This window comes from Octodon degus, unplaced genomic scaffold (assembly GCF_000260255.1).
Source record: "Octodon degus isolate 3935 unplaced genomic scaffold, OctDeg1.0 scaffold00167, whole genome shotgun sequence".
Taxonomy (NCBI): Eukaryota; Metazoa; Chordata; class Mammalia; order Rodentia; family Octodontidae; genus Octodon; species Octodon degus.
This window is the reverse complement of record NW_004524743.1, coordinates 633,420-656,226: the sequence shown is the minus strand read 5'-3', so window position 1 is coordinate 656,226 and position 22,807 is coordinate 633,420. Positions and strand designations below refer to the sequence as shown.

The window sequence follows — 22,807 nt, the reverse complement described above, 5'->3', positions numbered from 1 at the left end:
ACACACACACACACACACACACACAGATCTGTCTGGTGGTTTTCCATTGTTCATAGGATAAAAAGAAAACATTTCAATAGAGCCTGTAAAGCTCTGCATGCTTGACACCTAATTACCTCTCCAATTTCAATTTGTGCTGAATCCTATTCTTCATAGCCCACAGCCTCTTTTTAGTCATCTACTATTTAGCATTCTGCTTCCATCCCAAAGGTGTTAACATGTTCTGTTGCCTCTACTTAGAATGTTTTCCCCTCCTTTCTTCATTTGATTAAATTCTATTCATCCTTCAGATCTCAACTCATGCATTACTTATTCAGGAGTCCTACCTTCTCCCACCTTCATACCCAGCTCAAACCAATCTATTCAAGATCATTATGATACCTCATACTTCTTCTTCATAGCACTTTAAACAGCTGTAATTTTGCGTGTGTGTATATACATAATAATGTCTCCTTCCTTACTAAACTGTATGATCAAGCACCTCATCTTCTGTTTCTCACCATGATAGTCTCAGTCTCTGATATAAGGAAAAACACAAGGTAGGCTAACTAAATAAGCGACTGTGGGGATGAAGAGATAGCTCAGCTGTCTAGGCATCTGCCTGGCAAACTCAAAGACCCAAGTTCAAACCCCGGTACCACATGCCATCATGGCCCTGGAACCCCAGGCATGCCATGCCGGCCCCCAGACCTTGTATGGTGGTCCTTAAGAGATAAAGAAGACATAAAAACTGAAGAATTCAAATTTTGCTTTGGGGCATGGATAATAGTGGTGATATTTACAAAAATTGGAAAATTTGGAAAGCAGCCTCATTCACAAGAAAAACATCCCATTCAAACTTGGATAAGTAGAATTTGGGATGAGGATGGAACATCTAAGCAAAAACAGTGCATAGTAAAATTCAAAACTGAGCCATAATATTCCTCCAACTCAAATCATCCAAAATAAAATCATGCATATTTACATTAGGGAAATTAGCATTTTCAATTTATCCACCTGAAAAGCACATTACCTATTGACTTAGGAATAATTGTGGTAGTAGATAATCTACTAACTTATTTCACTGTCTTGCACAGTAAAATTACTTTTAATTTGCATATCAAGGGATTCTGAAATATGTGTAGGATGCTGTTTAGGATCCTGTGGTCATTGGCAAGTAAAATGAGTGGCACACAGAAACCTGCAACTGACTATATAGGTGAATTGCTAAAAGCACACACATTCGTAGGGCCAAAAGGCAAAGTACTAAAAGCAGGATTCTTTACCTTTTACCACATTGCTTCAGTGACCAGAGATTTATATTCTATTATGCCTTGTTAACAAACCAGTGTATTTCAGCTGCCTAATATTTATTTCAAGCTTTTTGCTTTTAAATATATCCATGACTGCAACTAAAAAGAGATTACTCTATTTGTATGTTGATTTTCATTTTCTCAAATGGGTTTTTAAAAATTCCAGCGTGGCTTTGCAAACCTCTATTAAAGTGTTGCTTCTAGTATATATAAGAAATGTGGCATCCTAGAGCCTGAATCACTCTCTGTGAATATACTAATTGTTAATAGAAAGGTTCATAATTTCCACTCCTTTATGAGTGATTAGTCATTGAGGTGCATTTACTTTTGGAGAAAAAAATAAAACACTAAATATCACAAAAGCCTAAGTTATCTTCTTCGATGCAGCATTTAAAGGGCACCATAAGAGTAAGCTATAACAAGTAATGAGAAACTCCATTAGAAAATGGAATGATATTTTTTATCAGAAAAGGCAGAGCCATAGGTGGAACAATTGGTATCACCATCTCTGGTAAGTATCTTTAAAAGGAACATAAGACTTAGATAAATAAAGACAAATGCATTAATCAGGTGACATTCTGTGGACTAGAGATCTCTTAGGATCTCTTAGAAAAAATAATATAGTTTACATTGCTTCATTTTAACCTAAAGCCTGGCATCTTGATTACTTTTCTCTTGTGGCTGAGACAGAATCCCTGATGCCAAAGTTAAGGAAGGAAAGGTTTATTCAGCTCAGTGTGCAGAGGTTTCAGCCCATAATTAGTTGGCTTCAAGCAGGGTGGTACATGGCACAGGGACAACTATTCAAGGTGGCAGAAAACAGCAAAAGCAAAAAATGCAGGGAAGGAGCCTCTTCTCTCTGATCTTGTGAGCAGGTCATCCCCTCCCCAGATAAGCGTACCACTCACACTATCTCCATGCCCTTCTCTTGCACAGGCTCAGGACCTTTACAAAGTGAGGACTCTCGCTCCTGCTGAGTTAAGCCTGTGAACGTCTCAAGTTGACACATATATCAACCTTTACAATGCACCCCCTTTCAATTTGGCACCAGACATAACTGTGTAAGCTGGTTTCCAGATACAAAGACAGGCTTATTCTAATCATTTCACAAGGTGAACATTTAAGAACCAGTACTAAATCTGTCAACATTACATTATAATCATAACATTCTTCCCCTGGCCCCGCAAAGAGTCGGGCACATCCCTTTATGCAAAAGGCATTTAGTTTGTCTCTAAGAGTAGCTAAAGTCCTAATAGTTTCAGCATTGCTGAAAATTCCAAGTCCCAAGAGTCTTCTGAGATGTAAGACAAATTCTTAGCTGCAAGGAAAGATACAAAGGAAAAGCTAAACACTTCCAATATTCAATACCACAAGATAGTCCAGATACAAGGATTTTTCCAGAAGGAGCATTGTGTAAAATTCTACCTCTAAAGTGATTACTAATAACTATTCAAATCTTTATTCATTAAAACCGTAGAATTTTAGGGGCCGGGGAGATGGCTCAGTGGAATAAGCACTTCACTGGCAAGCGCAAAGGCCTGAGTTCAATCCCCTAAAAAAAAAAAAAAAAAAAAAAACCATAGAATTTTCGAACCAAGTTTTAGAGATTGATTTCAAGCCTTTCATTTGGAGGTAAAGCCCTAGAGTTGTACTGTTGGTAAGAGAAGAATCTGACAAATGAAACTTTTAGGGAAGAAATGTGAAAAGATGGGAAATGCCTCAATTATCTAGCACCCACAAATACATGTTGGAGAAAGAGATGAAGGCCTCTTCCAACATTAGCCAAAGAGAAACAGAGTTTGATACTAAAAGCCAAGTTCTACAAATGCTAAACAGCACAAGCAGCAGCAGTCATCTGAAATAGTTCGTATGTAGTGAGACCCTGAACACCCTGTAGACCCTTACCTAAAATACAGGAAAAAAAAATAGTTCTCATGAACTTTAGGGGAGAGAATCATGTTGGTAACCTAAACCCAATAGAGATCCCAAAATATGGTCAGTCCTTAAAACAATGTCTGCCTTAATCAATCATTCATATCCCAGGTAAAGATAATCCAATCCATCTTCAGTAGCTTCCTAGAACTAGGACCCATAAAAATAGAAATTCTTTCAACCACTTATTTAGCAATTCATTATCATGTGTTAACAAACATAATCAAAATCATCAGTTTGTAAGGCAGGCTGATAGTGAGCAAAAACTTCTTTGATAATTTACTTATTGGTGTCCTTTTTGACTTAATGCATATGCAATTTTGTTTGTCTTAGGTTCAGTGTGATTTGTAGATGGGGCAAAGATTCTTTCATGATCCCTAAGTGATCTCTTACCCCAATGAATACAATACCTGTCTTGCTTAAAAGAAAATGTAGTTAAGTGATTAGGATAGCCACAATGCTAATCATATCATCTCTGTCATTTTGTTGCATCTTATTTGTCTACACACACACACACACACACACGCACGCACAAGCTTCTAGTAGCCAAAACCCATTAGAAACAGACTTCTCAACTGAACAAAATGGCATAAATCCACTTTTCCTTGCTCTTCCTTACTAAATACAATTATAAATCCTGAAAATGATGTTACAGACCACCAAAAGCACATCTGTTAAAGATTTGAGTTCAATCCCCGGTTTTGCAAAAAAAGAAAACAAACTTATTAGAGACCCTAGGAGTAAAGGAATGATAGAATGGTGGGCATCTTGCCTCCCCTACCCCAGCATAAAAGGGTATCCTGTGTCCTTTGCTTTGCAGTTCCTAATCTAACAACATAATATAATCTGAGTACTTTCTTACCCCTACTGTATCAAATAGGAGTCCCTCTGACAGCATCAGGCAAATCTGACACCACCAGAAAGGGGAGAAGACTGGAAGCCTTGCTAATAGTGAACAGTCAGGAGAGGCACTTTCTACCCTTGGCACCAAGATGATGGCTGAACACAGCCTGGTCTGCAAACATTGTTCATCTCCATCTGACTACCAAGGCAGGCAGGCATAAGAGGAAAAAAAGGAGCCAGTAACAGCTAGTGTCCTGGGTCAGGCAGCCATTTTATTCATGCAGTCCTGACATCCTTATCTTTCATCCAGAGACACCAAAGCAGAGGGCACGTAAGACACAAGAAAAAGGGATCTCACAAGCAGCAGGCAGCCTGGAAGAGGAAGCATGACCCAAGACTCTCCTTTCCTGACCATAGAAACAGGCGAAGCCAAACCAAGGGATCTTAATAGGAGAATCCTACCACTCCTCTTCCCCAGTAGAAGACCCCTGCCATTCCCTACCCAAGCAACACTACCAGGACCCAGAGGGAGGCCCAGAGGCAAACACAAAATAACACTACAAAAACACTCAAACTTTATCTGTATTTGGAAGCACAACCCAGAAAAGTAGGCCAAAACCTGTGTACTAAACTTAAATAGAATGTCTAGTGAAATGAAATTTTTAAATAAGTCCTAGAATCTCCTAACATAATTGAAAAAAAACGTCCAAAACACAATTGTAAAAATCACCTGCCATACCAAGCATGAGTGTTGTGAATGGGAAAAGACAATCTAGTCATGGCAACATCAAGATCCAATGCTGGAATTATCTTTTTATTTTATTTTATTTTATTTTTTATTATTTATTATTATTTTTTTTTGCAGAACTGGGGATTGAACTCAGACCCTTGCACTTGCTAGGGAAGCGCTTATTCCACTGAGCCATCTCCCCGGCCCCTGGAATTATCTTCTAAGAATTTTAAAGCAACCATCATGAAAGTGATCATACAAGCAAATATAAATTTTCTTGAAATAGAAAAAAAGAAAATCTCAGAAAAAAGTAAAAGGTATAAAAATGAAAAAAATGAAACCATAAACTGAAAAATATAACAATAAATATTTTAAAACCTGGTCCATAGGTTCAACAGGAAAGTGGAGATGATAGTAGCACCAGTAAACTTGAGGACAGAAAAATAGAATTCACCTGTCTGAAGCAACAGACAGAAAACAGAGTAAAATAAATAAATAAATAAATCCTCAGAAATGTGTGGGAAATAAACACAACAAAATCAATCACATGTCTGTGCCCTAAACAAGCTCCAATGAAAACAAAACACTCAATTACACACTTTAACAAAGCACGTGTTGCCAAAAATCCTAAGACTGTAAAGAAAACCTAAAAAAAATGAAAAGGCATACCACATTCAAAAATTGGAAGATTCAATATAGTAATGATGTCAGTTCTCAAACCTATATGCAGTAATTAAATGCCAGCCCAGTATTTTATAGACAGTCAGGCTTATTCTAAAATTTGTATGGGAGAGACCAGGGAGATGGCTCAGTGGAATAAACACTTCCCTGGCGAGCGCAAGGGCCTGAGTTCAATCCCCGGTTCTGCCAAAAAAAAAAAAAAAAAGTAAAATTTGTATGGGAATTCATGAACCTTAGAACAGCTAAACCCGTTTTTCAAAAGAACAAGGGGAAGGGAATCACTCTACCCAGTGTTAAGTTTTGCTATATTACTATAATAATCAAGACAGCATGGTATTGGCAGAGGGATAGACACACTCAGAAGGATGAAACAGCTGAGAAATAGACTCATCAGTTAGGCTTCACCAAGTTTTGAAAAAGATACAGAATCAACTCTATAAAAGGAAGGAAACCTAGTGAATATTGCTGGTGAAACTGGACATCTAGACACACACAATGAATCTCTAACTAAACTTCACACCTTATGAAAAAATTAACTCAAAATGAATCACAGACTTACAGGAAAATTTAAAAACTATGAATTTTTTTTGAAAAAAAAATAGAAAAAATGGGAATATAGGGATTTAAACAAGTTCTTAAACTTGACCCCAGCAGATTGATCCATAATAATATAACTTGATAAATCAGATGGTTTTCTTTCTTTGTTTCTTTGTTTCTTTCAGTATTTTTTTCAGTACTGGGGATTGAACTCAGGACCTTATGCTTGCCAGGCAAGCACTTATTCTACTGAGCCATCTCCCAGGCCCTAAATCAGATGTTTTTAAGTGAAAGCTTTTATTCTATGAGTACCCATGTAAAAAGAATGTTTAATAATCAACAGAGTAGTAGAAACTATTTGTGAAATATACATCCAACAAAAGATTAAAATAGGTGGTAAAGGACTTCAAAACTCAGTGGTAAAGCAACTCACTTCTTTTTTTTTAAAAAAAGCAAAAGGCACAACAGACATTTCCCTGAGGATTACATCCAGATGGACAGTAAGCACAGGAAAAGATGTTAGACATCACTGGACATCAGCAAGATGCAAAGCAACACTGGACTAAAATATCACTACACAGTTACAAAACTGCTTAAAATAAAAAATAACACAAAATACTGGAAAGGTCCCAGAGAAACTTGATCATTTATACATCGCTGGTGAGAATGTAAAGTGGCAAAAACATTTTCAAAAAACTTGACAATTTCTTATTTAAAAAAAAAAAAACCTAAGTATGCAGATACCAGATATCTCAGCAGTTGCACTATAAGCATTTATCCCAGAGAAATAAAAACTTGTGTTCACACGAAAACCTGTACACAAATCTTCACAGGAGTTTTTGTAATGGCTAAAAACTGGGACTCAGACCAAATACCCTTCAACAGATGTGTGACAAAAAGAAATATTAATTGTGATTCATCCATACCATGGAATATTCACAAGCATAAGAATGATGGTTCTTTAGGTAATGATGCTAGGGTTTTTTAAAAAAGTTCATTTAAAAAGATTACATACTGCAATTTTATTTACATAATATTTTTCAGAAGAATTTTTTTCTTTTTGGTCCTTTCAGGATGCCTTAAGGGCAGGTCTGGTAAGGTATGAGGATCTGGGGATGGAACCACAGAATTCTGAGCCTGACTGCTTTGCTTAAACAGGCACTTAAACAACTGACCCCCTATATAATATTTTTGAGATGACAAAATTTTAGAGATGGAGAGCAGATGAGAGGTCACCAGGATTAGGGATTCAGTGCATGAAGTTGGGTGGGAAAGGGTAGGAAAGAGGTGAGCATGGTTATAACAGGGCAGCATGCTGTAAGAACTGTTAAGCACCTTGAATCTGGTGTTGGACACATACACTGCTGACAAAATTGTATAGGACTTAAGGGTTGGGAATATAGCTAGTGCCTAGCATCTGCCTGGCAAGCACAAGGTCCTGAGTTCAATCCCTGATACTGCAACAACAACAAAAGTCTGGGCTGGGGAGATAGCTCAGCACTCTAAGTGCCTTCCTGGCAAGCACAGGGAAACAGGTTTGATCCCTGGTACTGCATGCAGTGCTGGCCACCAAAACCGGGGTGGTGACTCACACCTGTAATCCCAGCTCTGGGGAGGCTGAGACAGCAGAATCACTACAAGTCTGAGCTGCATAGCGAGATCCTGTACCAAATTAATAAATAAAGATTTTGCAAAAAAAAAAAAATTCTGTAGAAGTTTAAATAACAGAGTGATTTTATTTCATTTTAAATATTTCAGGAAATAACTGCTAACATCACAAAATGTCACATAGACTAACACAAACACTTCTTGTGAAAACAAGCTTTCAAAAAAAACTTTAAAGGGGCCTGCCCATTAACTCAGTTGTTTAAGTGCCTGCTTAAACAAAGCAGTCAGCCTCAGGGTGCTGTGGTTAGATTCCCCAGACTGTCAAGCCAAACCAAACCTGCACTGAAGGCAACCTGAGAACACACACACAAAAAAAATAAAAAAATAAAAAAAATAAGAACTTAACATACACATAAAAATGAACAGAAGCAAAACTAGAGAGATCTGAATGAGATTGTTGGCTTGTATCACTGTCAATATTCTGGTAGCTTTGGGAAATGTTTCTATTAAGAGAACCTAAGTAAAGTGTATGAAGAATCTACAAATACAGGTGAATCTGTGATCATCTCCATACAAATTCACATTTACAAAGCAAATGTAAAAGCTGACATGATCCGAGTAGTTGAGTGATAATAATCTAAAGTATATTTGTACTTGAAGGACCACAGAAGTTACGGGTCTCGCCCCCATGGTTTGCCACACTTATTCTGTTTTTATTTCTGTATGTGAAAGTGGAGACAATCCATATGAAGTCACAAGGGTCTGTGGACTTAATTGCCATTTGCTCTTTCACTCTAGACAAAGTATACTTTTGTAACCATTGAGAACTGCAGAACAGCGGTATAGAGTTGCAGGATATTTATGAGGCATTTTGTAACAGATGCACCTGCTAACAGAATATTAAGGAGAACACTTGCTAAGGTGCCATATTCTGGTTGTGATTCTTGGTATATCACATATTGTATCTTATCGTATTGTGTCATACCACATCATATTAAATCTATGTGTTGCTCTAACCTGAATGTCACATCTGGCTTTTATTTCAATAATGACATTTGTAAATATACGTCATTGTGTTGATTATATGTATAAAAGATAATGGTGACCAGAAATTGCCATGAGCAGATTGGCCTGTGGACTACCAAAAATACGAAGTGACTATCTTTTGGAAGATAAGGAAAAAATTGGTTTCTGCATCGAGTCTTTAAGCGAAAGCATGAAAAATAGGTCCTGCAACAGAAAGAAACAGGTTACAGCTTTCATCTCTGGATTTATAGGAGAATGTTACCCTGTGCAGGGGAATACAAATAAGGAAGTTTTGAGCAAACTACAACCAGTTCATGCTTATGTTTTCATGATGAAAAATGAGGGTAGTGCAGAGAATTGATGCACAGGGGCAAGGCCAAATTACCTTTCAGCTACAGAGCTTGTCTCCATGGAGCTGTTTATATGAGAGCTGATAATGGGAGAGATGGATTAATAATAAGACAAAATAGGTCTTTAGAAAGAACATAAACTATAAAATCCATTTCTGCATATTTTTATGTATAACCAGGTTAGAAAATAATTCAAAGCACCTGGCGTGTTAATTAGTAAATCTCAGCAGAGTAATGACAGCACAAATAAAGGAATGCTATGTTTTAATACAGTGTAGATTTCCCAGGATGAACTCTATTCATGGTATTTCATTCTTTTCAATATAAAAGATTGCTTCAATGTATAAGAAAGGAGAATTTAGCCTTTATGTCTTTGGAAAACTTTTCATCTTCATGTATTCACAGTCAGAACAAATTCTTTTTTTGGATCATGTCTCTGGGTTTAGATTAGGAAATTGTGTTCACCATATCTTATGAGGACTTTAATTTGTTATCAGTCCTTAACAATTGCTCTAAGACATTTCTGTCATCACCAAACGGGAAAGTTTCCTTGTTACTTTGATCACAGCTAAAACCCAGAGGAATGGTTAACATCTTGCAAAGAAAGTTTTTTTAAAAAAATTAGAGCATATCCTTATTCTATAATTCTATTCAAACACTACGCCCAGAAATAATCAGATAGCTCTATGTTTTCAGGTATGGAAATATCTCCACAATGTATTCTTAAATTAAAAAAAAGATGCAGAAGCCTGTGCATATGATGATCCCAACTGAAAAAAAAAACATTTACTTGTAAATCCGACATTTACATTTTTCTGCAAATATGCCTAAGAGATTGTTAATAAATATTTTGGGCAAGAGGCACTTGAGGTAAGGGACTGAAATGAAAGGAAACTTTATTTTGAATTCATATCTTTAAAATGTTTTACTGTGTTTATCTATTAATTATACTTTAAGGACTCATTTTAAAGAACAATTAATTAATCATATAACTAGTAAAATGATAAATTAAATTGTAAAAGCTTAAATGATTTTGTTGAGAAATTCTACTTTTAATAATGTGTCCTATGAAAGCCCATTTCCATGTATGCCAAGAGATAAGCATATATATGTGGAAATTTATTTTAGCATTATTTATAACTATAAAAAGTAAAACAACTTAAATATCCATCACTAGTAGGTTAGGAAAATAAATTAGGTTACATCTATAAGATGAAATATGAACAGCCGTAAAAATAGTTTGAAGTGTGCTGATGTGTCTATAATAATACTATTAAAGCAAATCAAATTGCATGTGCATGTACATATGCACATTGTTTTTGCTTCATTTACACACACAGATGCACATAAACATAGTCATAAACCCATAAGAAAGTCTTTGGAAGTAGACAACTCTATGGAGAAGATGGAAGACGGGTTACTATATACTTCACATACATTTGTATCATTTAACTGTATTTTATTTACAACCATAAGTATTGTGCTTGTAATTTTTTTAAATAAAGGAAAGATTTTAAATGACCCTCAAATTCCTAGCAACTAACACCTTTACTACTATTACTGCGCTATTTAAATATTCTTGAGACAGCTCAACTACAATGAGTACTTAGTAAACTCAGATATGGTTTCTGTTTTGTAGCAAATGTTCCCCAAAAGCCTTCTTAATTGTAAATAGATTTACAGAGACTGGTATGCACCAATGTGCTCACTAAAATTTATTTTGAAGGTCATAATCCTTCTGTAGATTATAAATACCAATTAGGCAAAATCTAAGGCTACACATGTTATAATATTTATATTTATGTGACTGGCCAAATAGCTCAGTGGATTAAAGCACCTGCAAGCAGGCGAATGGCCTGGGCATTCGATCCCCAGGCCTGCTGTGCCGGCCCTGCCCCTGGGGCATGCTGAGATGGCAATTGAGACTGGGTGTGGTGGTGTGCACCTGTAATCCCAGCTCTTGGGAGGCTGTAAACAGGCAGATCACTATGAGTCTGATCTAGTAGTGAGACCCTGAACACCCTGTAGACCCTTCCTTAAAATACAAAAAATAGAAAATATTTATATTTATAAAACTTTTATAAATTTCATAATATATTTGACAGTGGCCTTTAAAAGCCTAATATGTCATATATAATATAGAATTTATTTCCATATTGTCACCCTTCTCTTGGACATTGCACGCCTAAGATTCAAGTAGAAGTCCTATGGTATTGTATATATTTCAGCAGCAAGGCCGGCAGTGACTCCAGCCGGTAGCATAATCCCTCACAATGGGTCGTCACTGTTAGAAATTCCTTGTAAAGGAAGCTTCTAGGAGAATGGCTCAATACCTTTTGGGGCCACGGGTTCCCTTCGGATGATCCTTCACGGTGTGAGGGTGAAAAGACAGGCTTTGCAAGCTGACGTGTTTTTTCGCAAACCTCAGCTTTACTACTTATTTGATTGGAGCTCTTAAGCAATTTGTCTAATCTCTCTGAGCGTCTCTTTCCTCATCTATAAAATACTTGGCACATGAGAACAACTTACTAAAAGTTGTCCTGTTGTTACAATGTCATGAAAACTAGCATGGACTCTACCTCAGGGGAAAAAAAATCCTTGCAGTTTTTAGAGTATTGAGTACAATTTTAAGTGTTTTGTGAAGTCCTTCAAGGCCATTCTGACCCTCAGGTTAGGAACTCCTGCTCAAAGGCCGGCCAGATAGCTCAGCAGACGAAAATGCCTGTTTAGGCAGAGCGCAGTGGCTGGAGGTTCAATCCCTGGCGTGCCGACCTGGCCCTGCCCCTAGGGTGCTCTGAGACTGCGATTGAGACTGGGCATGGTGGTGCATACCTGTAATCCCAGCTCTTGAGAGACTGTAAACAGGAGGATCACTGAGTCCATCTAATTGCAAGACCCTGAACACCCAGTAGATCCTTCCCTAAAATACAGAAAAAGAAAAAAATCCCAGCACTTGAGAGTCTGAAAACAGGAGAATCACTACCAGTCCAATCTAAGTAGTGAGACCCTGTAGGCCCTGTAGATCCTGTCCTAAATACAGAAGAAGAAGAAGAAGAAGGGAAAAAAAAGGAACTCCTTTTCAAAGGCATGGGAAGAATACTTGAAGAAACTTGAATAGTAAGAAGAATGTCTTCTACTCTTTTGATTCAGTCATATTAGACAGCATTTTCTTCTGTTTCTTCTGTTGGATTACTTGTGTGTTATGTCCATAAGGACTGAATTAGACTAAGGGGATGAATTATATGTTTTTAAAATGTACCAAAGAGCAAAATAAATGAAATCTGTGTAGCAATTTAACACATCAATTAGGTTGAGCTATTTACCTGCCAAGTGATAGAAAAGGCCATGGTAATTACCTGGATATATTAGATTTTTAAAGACCACTGCCAAAAGCATGTGATTGTCCAGGGCCATACTTCCAGTTCCTCAAACCACAGATGACATTACTTTAAACTGCTTTGTGTAAACTGTTCAGGCTTAAGCTACTAATCTCTAGCTTGAATCAGCTAGGACTGCCTCAATTATTTTCAAGTTCTCAAAAAGATACAACCCAAGTATCCTCAGGTAGCAGCATAAAGCAATAGCTTTCCTATTCCTTTGCTTTAGTCTGATCTCAAAGAAACAGAAATGATCTGCAATGTGTCTCTGCCATTAACTCAAATAGCATCAGGATTATTGATGAACGCATGTCCCCACAGTCTGTGAAAGCCTTCCTAGGGTTGGATGTAACCCCATTCCCTTCCTAACCTCTCTTGCCCAAAATCCATACTATCATTAAATAATACTGCTGTATGTGAACACCCCAGGAAAGGAGAGAAATCCTATATTGATGTTATTATTATCATTAGTATTATTATTGGATACCCATACTTAAAGATTGCTGCTACTGATGATGATGGAGAGGATTGGAAATGAGGGAACAGAAGGATTGTACAAAGAAAAACAATCCTTGGGGCCAGGGAGATAGCTCAGTAGAATATTGAGTTCAATCCCTGGTACAAAAAAAATCCTTATTTCATTCTAGAACCTAAAGAAGAGAAAAGTGTATGTATAATTTCAAGAAAGCAGAGGCTTTTTTGCAAGAACTTCATTATAAATAGTTCTTCAATGTCATGTTGATACTCACAAGAAAGTGACTTGTTGGTAAATACTATTCCAATTCAAAGGGACCAAACCTCACCGGCAAAATGATGGAGCAGAAAAGGTACATGATAAGCCTGGGACATCTTGTTGTGTAAGAAAATGATCAAGGAATGATAGAACATATCTAAAGAGCACAAGATTGAAGGGTTCCCACTGGCCAAATTTGGGCCAATTTGAGCATCAAAATAAACACTGTAATGGACTATAACTTAATAAATAAAATATTTCTGTGATATCCTACTTATATTAAAAAACATGTGAATTAATTAACAAGTGAAAATGGAAGAAAATTCTTACTTACAATAGAATCTCAACTAATAAATGTAGAAAATAATAGTTTCTTTAGCAAATCATCATTTTGCCACCATTATAATGATTTCTGTCTGAGTCGCTATCATTATATATTTTTAAATTTTATTTATTTATTTATTTATTTTTGTGTTTTAGGGAAGGATCTACAGGGTATTCAGGGTCTCACTACTAGATTGGACTTGTAGTGATGCGCCTGTTTACAGCCTCCCAAGAGCTGGGATTACAGGCACGCCCCACCACGCCCAGGCTCAATTGCTCTCTCAGTGCACCCTGGGGTGGGGCCTGCATGGCAGGCCAAGGATTGAACTTCCAGGCTGTGGGCCTGCTTGAAGGCACTTCAATCCACTGAGCAATTTGGCCAGCCCTGAGTCACTATCATTATAATGGTAGCAAAATGATGATTTGTTAAGAAGACTCAGACAAAAATCATTAAGTATAAAATTATTGGACAAAAGTTTGATAAGTAAAACATACTTACCTAACCTCCAAATATCTCCTTCAAAATTTTTTAATATTACCAAAATAATAACTTCAGAGCAGAGAAATTTGATGGACATCAGAATCACATGGTGAGAGTTATTATCATGAATAGGGGAACGACTTAGCACCACGTGCCTACTGATGAGATACACTGAGAAGAATACATCATTCTGAGATGTTCTTACCCAAAATACACAGCATATACTCACCCTAACCCTGAGGAAACATTACACAAGCCCAAATTAGGAAATGCTGTACCAAATAACTAGACTGCATTCTAGAAATGTCTAAGTTCCAAAAAGCAAGAAAATTCTGAGGTAGAGTCTGTTTCAGATTAGATTCTAGATCAAGTAAGAAGAAAATAACTATAAAAGAAATTACTACAGCAATTGGCTAACTATAAATAGGAACTGTGAGTTAGTCATTAATATTGTATAGATGCTAAACTGATTTTGATCACTGTATTAGGCTTAAGCAAAAGAATTCATTGTTCTCAGGGAATACACCCGATATATTTAGTGATAAAAAAAAATCAGGCCATGCAGACAACTTACTCTCAAATGATTCAGAAACAAAAATTTTGCGTGGATGTGCACGCGCGTGTGCGCGCCCATGTGTGTGTATGTGTGTGTGTGTGTGTGTGTGTGTCGGCAGAAGAGGAGAAAAGAGAAGTGAGAAATTCAGGTACATGGAATGATAAAGTAAATGGAAAAGCATTCATCTTTGGGGAAGCTGAGTAAAGATTACGCAAATTCTGTTATTCTGGCAAATTTTCTTTAGGTTTGAAATGAGATAAAAATAAAAGGTAAGAGAAAATGATGTTTACTAGACACTACAAAGGAGATGATAAAATTGTGACAACATTGGTCTCTTTGGAGGAAGACAATCTTGATCTAAGAGTAATTACTGCAAGTAGAAAGCTGAGTGGTACCGTAGCAATGTTACCCTTGCTGAAGAGAAAAATTGGTAAATTACTCACAACAGCGCAATCTCCTGTCAACAGTTGGGATGATCTTGTTGACAAGCCAAACATCTGCTTCCCAACTAACTACATTTCCACCTAAACACTTCATAAATTCTTCGTTTTCCAGGATGCGGTCCCAGAGTTGAAAGTAGTACAAGCTGCCAGTAAAGCGAGGTATCAAAGGTTTAAGGTGGCCAACCCCTTTCTTCCGAAAGTGTCCTAGGACCAGAGTCCCATTCGGTGGCAGGTTGTGTGGCTGATCCATGATTACCAATATCCTCTCTTTATTCAGGAAGAGCTCTAATCTGCCCTTCACACCATCCCATATCAAGCATATTGTGTGCCATTGAAGTGGAATTAGATGGTAACTGATATGAAAGGCCTTGCCCAAGTTGTATATTATTAGCTGTTGACGGTTCCCTGCAAGTCCAAGGTCTATGTCTTCTCTGCCGCGGAAGCGGTTATTAGTAATATAGGAGAAGGCTATCCAAGAACTTGAAGTGTCACCCCTGAACACCAGATCAATGCATGCTGTACATCGGCTGAGTTCAGGAACGGTGTTGGTCAGGCTTACATGTGTGTCACCTCTTCCATAAAAATCCAGTCTTTTGCCTTTTAGTGAAAGCATGTCTGTCCAAATTTGGAGATGGGAGACAGAGAAAACAAATGAAATTTCGGTTAGAAGTCTTTTATTATCTTTGGCAGTATAGTTAAATTCTATAATATAATTATGAGTCAATCCTATGCAAATAAGCAAATAGTAGGAACACAAAAAATCATCTCCTCTTGACATTATCATGTGATTTTCTTGGCAGAAGAGTCTCTGTAATTCTGTTTCTCTTGGACTAATAACAAGAAGTTAGATTAGAGTTCTTGGCGCACACACCACCTGGACAGTTTGGCGAGGTCCTTACCAGTCTGTGGCTAGTGGGGGAAGAGGCTTAGAAAAGGCAGCCTGCACTCTACATTTTCTACCCATAATGCTCATGCATATAATCAAAAGAGAATTATTTCCACCCACCTAACACCCCTTATTGTATTCATGATGCATCAGTTCATTTGTTTCTTCAATGTCTTTTCCTGAGCTGAATTTCTGATTTGTTTTGTCTCTGGAGTTGGCTTCTCACTGAATGGCACTGACAAATGCCTAAAAGATGACCAGCTGAACAATCCAGAAGCTCCAGGGCTTCTGCTTGGACTCAGAAATGGGAGAGATGCTGCTGCTGAGCACACCCGGATGACCCCTTCTCTCTCCTAAGGTAGCCACAGTGGGTTTAAGGCACTCTAGACAGCTACAGTTCCAGTGGCCACTGGCTCTGGAGTCAGATAGCCCAAGGTGGAGTCTTAGCTCTGACACCTATAAGCTGTACAACCTTTAACTGTTTCAATGTTTGCTTCAGTAAAATGGAGACCTAGAGTCACAGTGTTCTGTCTGCTCAAACAAAGGGGTCACCATTCCCATTCGACTCCATGCCAGGCAGCCCCTACTAACTTATTATTTGACGATTAAGTGAGATGAAGTACACAAAGACCTCTCTACTCCACTCTACCACTGAAGGGCATGTCCACTGCTATGGGCTTTGGGCAGGCAATTTGACAGTATCTACAAAAATTTAACTTGGGTATGTCCCCTGTTTCATAGGAAGTTAATGAATGGTGACATTATCACCACTTGAAATTCACAGTCACAAGCCACTGCTCATAAATATCTGAGAATCAAATGACATTAACCTAGTTCCAGTCTCAGTACAGTCCAGGCCAATCCAAGAGTTTTTTGGCAGAATGAAACTTCTCTCTGAATCATGCGGCAACGTGGGGGACACCACTCCAAACCAGCACACTACAGAAGCGGAGCACACCTACTGTTTCCTTGTCTCTAGGAGACGCCCCTGGATGAGAGCCTCCAGATATTCTCTGATCATACGATATTTTCTCATTCTGTTCCTCTACTGGCCATACTCAAAAAACAAAGGAGTACATGTGAATGCCTGCTACACACACATGTTGAACCTGTACACATCCATTTGCAGGAATCATGCCATGTTTTGCCAGTTATTTGTGAACTGTGTATGTTGGAGGAACAAATGCTTACTTCTGTCTCTGGCTAAGATGATTCTATAATCTTATGTTTCATGTGGCTAATAAATCAAGAGTTAATCCCACAAGACCATAATTAAAGTCTCAATTATTGTTGGTTAGCATGGTTTTTCTACTAAACTCTACAAAATGACAACAAACACAATATTTAAGAACTGTCTTTATGGTGAGCATAAATCTCAAGAGTTTACTTGTCCCTCAAAAAGAATGTACTATGGCCTCATGTGGTCTATGAGGCCCTCTCCTTTCTGCCATATATTAATGTAAAACAAATTGTCAAATGACAGGAGCAAGCGACTTACAAAATCAGAAATATGAAATCCAATAATATAAAAACATGTCACTTCATTATTTTAAGAACAAATTAATACATGAATAAGATACCTTTTTTGTGGAACTGGGGATTGAACTCAGGCCCTTGCGCTTGCCAGGGAAGTGCTTATTCTACTGAGCCATCTCCCTGGCCCAATAACATACCATTTTTGCCCATGAGATGGATAAAATTTAGAAGACAGAATCCCCAACACTGGCTAGCCCATATGGAAATGAGTCACTCTTATTGCTGCTAGTGGGAGTGCCAATTATGTTGTATACTTGAAGGATAATTTGCCAATATCTATGGCAATTTTAATTATGTGTATACTTTTTTTTTGGCAGAACTGGGGATTGAACTCAGGCCCTTGCACTTGCCAGAGAAGCACTTATTCCACTGAGCCATCTCCCCGGCCCCTTATGTGTATACTTCTGACCCAACAATTCGATTCCATAATTTATTCTCTATGTTTCTCTGTCTCTCTCTGTCTCTCTGTCTCTCTGTCTCTCTCTCTCTCCCTCCCTCTCTCTCTCTCTCTCTCTCTCTCTCTCTATACACACACACACACACACACACACACACACACACACACATCAGCATTGCTTGTGATGAAGAAACATTGAAAGCTTGTGTATCTATCACTATGGAGCTGCTTAGGAAAACTACTGCCTCTATATGATGAAGTATTACAACCTATAAGGCTGACTATTATAGTCATGAAGTGATTTTCAAGGCTTAATATGATGTGAAATGCAACTTACTTAAGTGTAAGTACATATTATCTTATTGCAATAAAATTAAAACTGTGTTAGCCTGCACTGAGAAAAAAATCTAGAAGAACACATCAAATAGTTAAGAATGGTTATCTTTAGTGTGAGGTTTAGAAAGATTTTGACTTTCTATACCACCCGCTTTCATAAAATCTGTATCTTTAACAATCATGTATTATGTTAATCATCAGAAAAATATAGACTGGTGAGTAGGTGGGTAGATGGATGGATGAATACATAGATAAATGACAGATAGATGGATGGATAGATGGATGGATGGATGGATGGATGGATGGATGGATGGACGGATGGATGGATAGATAGACAGAGATAGATAGAGATAGATAGATCCACTTGCGACCTTACTTGAGACTCTACAGACAGAGGCAAATTCTACTTAGACCTGAGCAGAACAGTAGTGTCATAGTGCTGAAAAGCCAGATTTGTGTCCCAATTGTGTCTCTTGGTAGCTGTGGACATGGTCAATTAATGCACATAAAGCTCTCAGGACAGTGTCAGGCAGATAGTGAGCACTATATAAATGTTAGATAAATAAATTTGTGTCACTTCTGTGTGCCTTGTGCTTCCATGATAAAATGGGATTAAAAACTCCCTACCTCACTGGGCCATTATGAAAGAGGACATGACAGCAACTACCATTTAGGTCATCTGCATGAGAATGTTTATAAACCATGAGGTGCCGTGCAAATGTCAGCTGTGATGTTTGCCAGTATCATTAGCAGAAACTTTCCTATTCCCATGACCACTTGCACAGTCTTACACACTCAAGCGCATCTGCGCTGAGCCCTGCTGCAGCCTCCAGGCCTCTGGCGGAGCTCTGAGGAGGTTGAGCTGTTATGAGCAGAGAGGGCTTTGAACCTTCTGCTTGGCCAGACAAGCTGCCTTCTCTGCAAGGCCTCTCAAGGGCCTGTTTCAAAGGCCACTTGTGTCTTTGCGTATGATTTTGCTATCCATTGCAGATGTCTTCTTGGGCAGTACCATCTGCTCACTAGCAATTTCCTCATCCAAACTGTATGATTGCTCCCCCAAAGTGTGCTCTCCCTTGATTTTGGCTTCTCTGGGTGTATTTACCTCTATCTGCTGTTTCTTTTTGCTTCAAATCCCATTTAGTATTTTCCTTACTTAAAAAAAAATAGATGTGTGGTTTCCTTTATAAAAGTGACAGTGTACATGTTTCCTTTGTAAAGAAAAAGTCAAAAGTCTTAGGAAGTAAAAAGATGAGAACAGTCAGAGCAAGAATTCTGCTACGCAGAGACCACCATGGACCCCTTAGCACTTTTCCTCTGATTCATTGTTCATTTGCTTTTGGTTTTCCTGTGCCCCGGTTCTTCTTGTTTCTGGACGGCTGGGATCCTATTGTGCGGAGAACATGGTCCTTTTCTTTTTTCACTTAGCATGATAACATCCGTATGTGCCTTGTTAGGAGAAGCCCATCGTACGCCTCATTAAAATGCCTGCGGTACAGCCCGAGGAGCACTGAGCAGCATTTAATTTGTATTGGGAAAAATTACATAACATTACATTCATTATTTTAGCAATTTAAAAGTGAACACATCAGTGATGTTCAGCAAGTCCACAGCAAAATCGTGTAGCAGCTAAGCAGTTATTCTGTGTCTACCCTTCTCCCATCCTCTGGCAGCAGCTGGTCTGTTTTCTATGTTTGTGGGTGTGCCTAATCTGAGCATGTCATATAGATGGAGTCATGCAGTCTGCGACCTTTAATGTCTGCATTCTTTTGTGTAGCAGAACGTTCATCCATGACGTGGCACTTTATCAGTGTCTCATTCTTGGTGGGACTGCATAACATTGCACAGTAGAGATACCTCATTGTGCTCAACGATTTCATCTGCTAATGTATATTTGGTTTTTTGTTTGTTTGTTTGTTTGTTTTTTGCTAATGTATATTTGGGTTGATTCTGCTTTTATTTTCATGAATGATGCGGGTGTGCTTTTAGCTATATATTTTATTTCGATAAAATCTTTTCATTTCATTTTATGCCATTTTGTTTCAATATAGGTTTTCATTTCTTTAGGATATATACTTAAGACTGGAATTACTGAAGTACATAGAACTTCTGTTTAAATTGTTGAGTAACAGCCAAACTGTGCCCCAAATCACTGTACTTTTACATTCGTAGCATCAGTGCAGAAGGGTTCGTGTTTCCCTGGATCCTCACACTTGCTACTTCTACTACTGCTGCTGCTGCTGCTATTACTACTCCTATTACTACTAGTACTATCACTGCTGCTGCTGCTATTACCATTACTACTACTACTACTACTACTACTACTACTACTACTATTACTATTGCTGCTGCTAGTATTACTACTACTGTTGCTGCTACTACTACTATTACTACTTCTACTACTATTACTAATACTACTACTATTACTGCTCTCCTAAATCTCACTGTGGTTTAGATTTGCATTTCCATAGTGATTAACAACATTGAGTATGCTTTCATATTCTTATTGGCCATTTGCATGCATATCTTCTTTGGAGAAATTTTTTTTTTGTACAGAGTCTCACCACACACTTAGACTCATAGTGATCCTTCTGTTTTCAGCCTCCCCAGCACTGGGATTACAGGCCTGCGCCTCCGGGCCCAAAGTCAGTGGCCAGCTCAGCACAGCCAGGGATGGGGCCGGCACAGCATGCAGTACCCAGAATCAAACCCTGGTCCCTGTGCTTGCCTATGCAGGAGTTTAGTGTACTGAGCTATCTCGCCAGCCCTCTTTGGAGAAAGATTGATTCAAGTCCTTTGCCTATTTTTAATCGAGCTGTCTTTGTTTTTGAGATGCAATTATTATTTATGTTCCCATCTGGAGCCTTATCAGATATATGACTTGCAGATATTTTCTCACATTCTGTAGGTTATCTTGACAATCTTTTGATGCACAAAGTTGTTTTTTTTAATTTTGATACAATCCAGTTTATCTATTTTGACTTTGTCAGTTTGGTGTCTGTTTTTTGTCTTTGGTGCCATTTCTAGGAACCAATCGCTAAATCCAAACAATGGAGATTTGTTCCCATACTTTCCTCAGAGTTGTATAGATATACATGTTGTATTTAGGTCTCTCAGACATTTTGAATGAATCTGTGTACCCACTGTGAGTCGGGGCATCCAAATTGGTTGACATACAGCTCCCAGCTATTTAATGTATATATAAACAGTTGAGCCCTGTTTAGGTTACAGAGTGGGAGGCTGATGTAGGCAAATGGAGATGGAGGTCACTCTCTCATGTCAAGAGAGAGAGAAATATGGATAAGGCACCCGCCACAAAATCAGCAGGCCAACATTATGCTCTGCCCTCCATTTTAAGGAACTTTTGGCAAAAAAAGCAGAAATTTCTCTCCCTGCCAGACCTCCAAAGTAATAAATACATTTGTTTTAAAAATCAGAGGAAAATTTTTACAACTCTAAGACAGTTCCAAATGATTATTTTCTACCTGAAGAAAGTGTAAAGTAACCATCAGACTTATTCTGTAATGATTTTTTTGTGCTTTCTTTGCAAAGTTTCTCTTTAAAATGTAACAGCGTTTCAAAGGTTGGGACTGAATTTTAGGTACACTCCCCTCCATGATCTTAGGGATAGCAGGCAAATGGTGTTCTCCAGTGATCGGGCACTGGGGGTGTGTCTGCTCACTATTCTCTCCCTGATGAGGAAACCTACCTCCCTACTATCAACTCAAGATTTCTGAGCCAGTGAGCCTGACAAAGAATCATTTCTGTGCTATTTGACTTCAAGGGTTATCTGATAATGGACCACAAACTAAATAACTTAAAAAACATCATTTTATTGTGTGGTTCTGAAGGCTGGTAAAGCTAGTTTGCTGGCATTATTTGGTGTTCTTTAGCATACAGTTATACCACCTTGGTATTTCCAGTTAGTTTTACCGTGATCTTCTCCCTGTGTGCATGTTTAGGTCAAAATTTCCTCTTTTTATAAAGACACTATTTATATCAGATTAGAGGCCCACTTTTGTATGGTATGATCTCAACTAACTACATTTGCAATGCCTCTATTTCTAAATAAGGCTAAATTCTGAGCTACTGGGGGTTGGGATTTCAAACTATAAATTGGGAAAGACAAGAGAAATAAAGAAGGAAGAGCAGCAGATTTGTAGCAAAAGGCCCACTGGAAGCATTGGTTGTATCTATAGTTCAAAGGACCTGGCCAGGCTTAGGGGGAGGTGAGCTTAGGCCAAAGGTACTCCATATGTATTTCCATATTATTTGAGGCCTCTTCCACCTAAGCAAGAAACCTTTGGCACTTGGTATCACAAATCCTTGCAAATCAATGTTCAAAAGAATTGAGAAACATTGTAGAACATATTGTAGTGTAGCAAACTCATGGCTGTGTGAGCAGAAATAATAGAATGGTGACTGATAGTGGTAAGGTGTGTTATCCACACCACTGTGGCCACAACGCAGGCAAACATAGAGAACCAGAGTTGCCACCTGCAATTCTTGAGTGAACTCAGTTAGCACCACTCTGGCTCCATCCAATTAGCACATTTCTGAGTCAACCTCTGCTGGGTTTAGCCTTATACTCTCCCCCACAATGACCCTCATAGTTGAGAAGCTGGTGAATTGTCTAGAGCATAAAGTGACATGGGCTTGACTTATACTATTGATTCAAGAGCAACAGTCTTTTTTCCAGCCAAAAAAGTGATGCACTTCTCACCAATCTACAGACATATATA

At 38.2% G+C, this 22,807-nt stretch overlaps 1 protein-coding gene across 1 annotated transcript in view; it reads right to left on the bottom strand.

The window, feature by feature from the left end:
• Adgrg4 (adhesion G protein-coupled receptor G4) overlaps positions 1–22,807 on the bottom strand; it is a 156,579-nt gene that overhangs the window by 132,231 nt on the left and 1,541 nt on the right. The window contains exon 2 of the mRNA XM_004643180.1: positions 14,914–15,528. Within this exon, the coding sequence (XP_004643237.1) occupies positions 14,914–15,528 (615 nt within the window). The remainder of the gene's footprint in view (positions 1–14,913; positions 15,529–22,807) is intronic.